Source organism: Tetrao urogallus (genome assembly GCF_951394365.1).
Source record: "Tetrao urogallus genome assembly, chromosome: 2".
Taxonomy (NCBI): domain Eukaryota; kingdom Metazoa; phylum Chordata; class Aves; order Galliformes; family Phasianidae; genus Tetrao; species Tetrao urogallus.
Genome location: NC_136814.1, coordinates 46,077,469 through 46,083,768, shown reverse-complemented (window position 1 = coordinate 46,083,768; position 6,300 = coordinate 46,077,469). Strand labels below are relative to the sequence as shown.

The 6,300-nt window shown below is 40.2% G+C and overlaps 1 protein-coding gene across 1 annotated transcript in view; it reads right to left on the bottom strand.

Moving 5' to 3' along the window:
• Positions 1 to 4,988: 4,988 nt before the first annotated feature.
• GRM1 (glutamate metabotropic receptor 1) overlaps positions 4,989 to 6,300 on the bottom strand; it is a gene marked incomplete at both ends in the record, with an annotated part of 175,828 nt that continues 174,516 nt past the window's right edge. The window contains one exon of the mRNA XM_079549919.1: positions 4,989 to 5,814. Coding sequence (XP_079406045.1) covers positions 4,989 to 5,814 — 826 coding nt within the window. The remainder of the gene's footprint in view (positions 5,815 to 6,300) is intronic.

The following is a 6,300-nucleotide window of genomic DNA, read 5'->3' as shown; positions in this document are numbered from 1 at the left end:
CTTATAAACTAAATCTCCACTCTTTTAGTTTGAAACCATTTTCCTTGGTCCTATCACAACAGATCCTGCTGAAGAATACATCTCCTCCATTCTTACAGCCCCCTTTTGCAACTGAAATGATAAATCTCTGATATCACCATCATGATCATTCCCACGTTCATCATACTGAATATGATGTCTCTGAATGATGGTCTAATGATAGAATTAGCCTAACTTAACATTCCTCTGTGCAAGTGAAAAAGGATCAGGCTCCTGATTTCAGGCTTTATTTAAAAACAGGTATATATTTAAAGAAATAAAAGAAACTGAAACTAAAATTTCTGCCTCAGTAAAGATGCTTAGATTTGAAAATATTATATTCTAATATAGTAGTGAAGGTATATAGCACTGTTCATTTTCATGGGCATTTCTATAGTATTTTTTCTTACAGATAATACTCTGTTGCACAGTAAATGTATTAGGAATTAGAAATTAGAAAATACAAGGAACTGAAGGGCTGATTCCAATACCAGCTTTCTCTGTTAAATATGGTAATCAGCATTGAATAGGTTTTAATCATGTTAGCATGGATGAGGTGAGATAAAAGCAAGATTAGGCACAAACCAGCAAGAACTAAGATGCATACCTTCCCAATTAGACTAGTTTTCCTATTTCCTGAAGATGCATTGCACGAAGTATACCTTGCTGCTAGAAAGACCAAAGAGTATGACTTGCCACAGCTTCATTGCAGCCGACTGCTCTCTGCCTCAGGCTTCACCTTACAGATGCTGCAGCCATCCACCAGCCTGCTTCAGCCTGGGTGCTTCAGCCAGCACAAGCCTCTGCCACTTAACCATGCTCATCTGACAGTAGCAATAGTGTGTGATGAACACGATAGGGGCTCACCCTAGTGCACGTGTCACCTACAGAAATGTGACAACTCAGCTACACAGGGGCAGCCTCCCCACATGCTGCAGGTAAGTGCTCACACAGACATAGGGTCATGATCAGGTGCTATGGACTGGCTCCTAAAAACAGTAACTGCTTACAAGGATGGTGCTGGTGGCAACCTGCGCTGGGTGCTCTAGAGGAAAGCAGCTCTGCTGTGGAAGTCTGCTAATTCTGCTAATTGAGTCCACTTGATCAGCAGAACCTTTACTAGGAAATAATTTGCCTAGACCTAAATAAATAAAACAAACAAAAACAAGCAGAAAGCAACATCTGCAAGCAGAGTGACTGAACTTGTTGGCACTTACCATTGAGTATAACGTCATTCTCTGTTCTCCAGCTGCACAGCAGCAGTATGTGGACTGACTCCTCAGATGTGGGCTTCCACAAGGCCAAATCCAAACAAGGAAGATACTACAAACACACCTATTTGCAGGCCTAAAGAAACAAAGAGCTAGATTTTCTATGTTTAGAGTCGCTTGGGTCTGAAAAATCACAGCAGTGCCCCAGTAAAAGCATTTATACTCCCATTTATGCGGAATCCCATATTGCATTTCAGGAATCACAAAAAAGCCATGGTGTGCATGAGCTGCAGAGCAGGAGTTAAGAGCCCCAGTGCTTTGCTTTGAACAGCATCAATAAAGGAGGCACAAGATATCTGGGATGGGTCAATGCCTGTCATTTATATCCATCATAAAAAGTGCATTTAAGTTTCTCCAATGGCAGCTGACATCTCTCAGAGTCAAACACACACGGAGAGTACTTCCAGCAAAGGGATGAGCTTTCCACATGTCCTTGGGAAGTAAAATTTCCTGTCATTTCCTGAATGTCTTTGACAACCTGTGAGTCAAAATGCACATTCACGGATCTCCTGATTTTTTATCAGGAGTCCCAATGGCTGTTTTTTTGTGTTCTAAACAAAAATCCTCTAACCCTCCACCATCTCGCTTACATACAACAATCTATACAGTACGTACCTCCATTTCAGCATCCCACCATCAGTCTCACAGAATGCTGACAAGCTCTGGAACAACAGATGAGCACACATGGCCGTTTTCTACTTTGGAAACAAAAATTAACCATCTTGGCATTCTATTCTTAAATAATAAATAGAAAATATTTATTTTACAGCATTTTCAAGATCATTTTGACAAAAAAGCAGTTCTCATCAAGCATTTGACAGACCAAAAGAAAGAACTTTTACAGGAAGCTTCATAGCTCATACAACTACATACACAATGTGAGTTCTTGCTCTTTATATATACTTATGTGTATGTTTCCAGTTTTAACAATTACAAACTAAAAGCTAATATACTGAATTTCAAGAGAGCGCCTACTTGTTATATAAATTACATTACAGTAATAAAGTCAGTGCTTAATATGTTCAAAATATGTTCAAAATAGGCAGATATGAAAATATAGTACCTTGCCACATAGTCATCTCTCCATCTATATGAGCCTGTTATGTGTTGTTTTTTTTTTTTCTTTCATCTCTATCATTTCTTCAAACATTGGCTTTCTATTACTAGTCCTGTGCTACCAACAACAGAAATTTTTAGAAAAAGCAGAAGAAAACTTATACTAAGACTACAACAAGATAGAATTCATTGCCATCGCAGTGATCAGCAAGGAAAATATGGCATTTTCTGACTGTTTTCATGAGTAATCAGCATTATAAAAAAGAAGAAAACAAGAACAACAACAAAAAATTCCCCCTAAAAGCCCCAAGCAGACAAAAGTCAACTAATTGACCCTCAGGTGGCTTCAGTTCATTATAAAGTAGCAAAGTCAATCTACCGACAAAGACACAACTGTGCCTTTGGGCAAAATCAGTTCATGCTTTCCACATCTGGAAGATGACAGCAATTGGCTGCAAGTCATTTTGAAAGGAGAAAACAATATGAAAAGAGGATGAGGAAAAAAGACTCCATCCCATTTTGAGCACCAGCCAAATCTCTCAATACCACAATATTTCCATCAAAATAAAGAGCTTTGGATCTTAAGAGGAGAATTGACGACTGGCACCAGGACTTAAAATTCTAGTGAAAAAGAAAGAAAAAGAGCAGAAAAGTGAAGAATTCAGAAAAATTCTGATAGAATATTCACAAGTATGGTTATAAATATTCCTTTAAAATATCTTTGAAAATAAAGCTTGGAATTATGAGATGGATTCCCCACTAAATTCAAGAGCACAAAGTTCATAGCAGCTGAAATCCTGTCCAGAATATGTGTAACATTCACATTTATAAATCAGATAGTAATAACTAAGTTCAAAACACAGCAATTAAAGCTGGACTTTGAATATGCCAGTCATTACAGAGCTGTATATTAGGTCCATCTCTAGGACGTATATGAAGGATAGAGGAGTAGGACTGAATGACAGAGTACAGCTGCTTACAAGTGACATTTAAGATAAAACATACTATTGTACAGTGAAGAAATGAAACTGTATGGAAAAAGCACTAACATGAACATAATAAAAAGATTAAAAGAATGGTTTAGAACAGACCTAGGGGACTAATGTACACGTTAAGCACTGATGAAAGTTCCTGCCTGGACATAATTTTATTTTTAACTATCTGAAGAAACAAAAATATCAAATACATTTCCTGTCTCAGCTTTATGGACTTATACTGGTATGTGCAAGATTTCAAAACCAGACTTTTTTCTTTTTGTGTTTTCATTATTTCTTTTTTTTACATTAGTAACAAAACGCACAACGTAACAAGTTCTCAATGCACTGGTTATTAATATCATAGATCTACTTCATAAAATATCTGCAAAATAAAGCACCCTATTATAATAGGAACTACTGTCTCAGCTCGTATATGAAAAAACACATATTAGCACAGCATACAAACCTTCAAAGATCTATTGAATATTTGTAACAATGCAATATAAAATACGATTGGAACATAAAAATATTGATAGAATATTTATAAGACAATCTTCCAATGGTAGTTATTGGACATTACATTTCACACATACTGTACACACGCATACAGACTCACAAACATACGCTCATTGTTGCTTCAAGACTGACTCTAAAGCCCCCAATAAGGAACTGCCTTTCAGAGTAATAGTTGTTGCTCTAAGTATACAGCTATATTCCAAAGCATTTGATTTCATAGTTACACAAAAGAATGATGTAATCACACGGCAAGTATGTTGTATTATGAAAAGTCAGTCAATAAATATTGTTCTGCTACAGTAAATGTTGTGTAACAGTTTAGCCAACACAGTTTGCAATTGTATACAAAAGGGCAGTTTTCCCAAGCCTTTATCATATTACAAGTACTACAACAAGGACTGTCATCAAAAACCTCTCAAGTCTTAGTAATATTCATCGCTTTGTTCACAATTATCCTTAAAAAAGCCCAGATCCCCCAAAAAGCAGCCTCGTACAAAGAACAAACTGTTCCAACAAAAGTCATTAAGAGTGTGTTTTCACATTATCTCAGGTCCCCTCTCCCCAACAGGTTATGCATTTATACCACCTGCAGAAACCAAGAAATGATTTATGCATTTGTATCTCATACACAGGCAGTTTTGCTCCACCTCACCACACTGCCCCTTCCATTTCCTGGACCTTCAGGCACAGCAGGCAGGCTGCAGTCACCATACACGCTAAGGACTTCTCCCAGTTTGCACTTCCCAGAGTCCTCTTCAAGCACTGCCAAGAGATGGTGTGACTGAGTGTATTTTCTTTTCCTGTGTGTTTATTCTTTTTTATTCTTTTTTTTTTTTTTTTTTTTTTTTTTTTGCTATAGAAGTTGTCCATTAGGTTTGTGCTTTGTTTTTCCTATCATTTGCTCAAAGTACAATAATTTCACAGATAGAGAATGTTAAGCCCTCAGAATGGTTTGGTTTTTTTTTTTTTTCTTTGTTCTTTTTTATTCTTTAAGTGCAGGATAAAGTTTGTCATGTATGTATGCTCTTGTCATGTATGACTCTGCTCTTCACTCTTTCTCTGCCACCCCGGGGATATACTTCCCCAGGCCCTAACAGCGGGCAGCTACCAAAGTCCTTTGAGCCACATCTCCCGCAGCAGCATCCATGCTCTATAGGGTGGACGAGCTCTGCTTATAATCCCTTAGGATGACAGAAGCATAGTTCACGTCTGGAGGTGTGCAGAGTACTGACTCCGACACAGGGGAGCTGGGCACGGAGCTACCTGAAGCCACTGAATCCCGGAAAGGGGATGGAGGCGTCAGTGCAGGTGAGTCGTCCAGGGTGAGCTTGCTGGTTGCTGGCTCCTCCTCGTCCTCCTCATCCTCTGTGCTCTTCTCGTAGACGTATCCCTGAATGAGCTTCAGCTTCTCACTCTCCGCTTCCTCAGCTGGGGGAGACAGGGGCTCGCCGCCGAAGTCAGCTGCCTGGAGAGGCAGCAGGGGTGACTGCTGGGGAGGCCGCGCGCCGTTCCCTGAGCCAGGTGCAGGGAGGACAGCACTGAAGTCAGGGATGCCAGTGGCCAGCTTGTTGACCACCCCTTGCAACTGCTCCATGAGAGAGCGGGGCTGCAGGGGCAGGTCCTTGGAGGACTGCTCGGGCAGGAAGAGACACGTCTCCTCTGCTGCAGCCTGCAAGGGTGGGGTGGTTGCCACCCGCCTATGCACCACCATGGAGGGACTGCTAGGTTGGTTGAGGCGGACAGGCTCTCTATTTTCTTCCTCCTCCACGTTGTACAGAGTCTTGCTGCTCATATCGGTAAAAGTCAGGCTCTTGCTTTGGCCGTGGTAGCTTTTAGTGAGGGGTTTGATCACGGCTGTCTGATTGCACCCTGTCTCCTGGTTCTTCACATGCACTGAGAGTCTGTGCCACATGTGCTCGCCCTTGGAAGCTTGTCTTCCACCTGGTTCAGACCATGACACAGACTTTCCATTAGAACTATGAATAAAATAAAGATGGGTTTATTTGCATTTACATTACTCAGGCACAGACAATATAACAACAAGCCTATGTAATTGATTTCTACGCCTCATTAAAAAGCCTCCCTTTCCTCCCCCCCAGTTCTTCATGACCTACTACAAAAGGAAACAACAGCATCTTTTAACATCAACAATTTTCAGCCAGAGGCAATTGGCACTGGCTTTGTGTCCCACAGCCACCCTGCAAAGCCCGGCCCACAGAAAGGGCTATAGGAAGGCTGACTTTGAGGATCCTTGGCTATTTCATTTTTTATCTATGTTTGGTTACTACATCTTGCAGAGGGGCAGAGAAAAAGAAAAATAACATCACAAGAAGAGCTTTAACTAAGCCTGTTTTACAACTTATAGGAAATATTTCCAAACAGTTGGAAGAAAAATCACCTACAGCCTTAGCCTTCAACACTCAGGATAGCAAGAGGAAGCATTAGTAAACCATTCTTTTAAT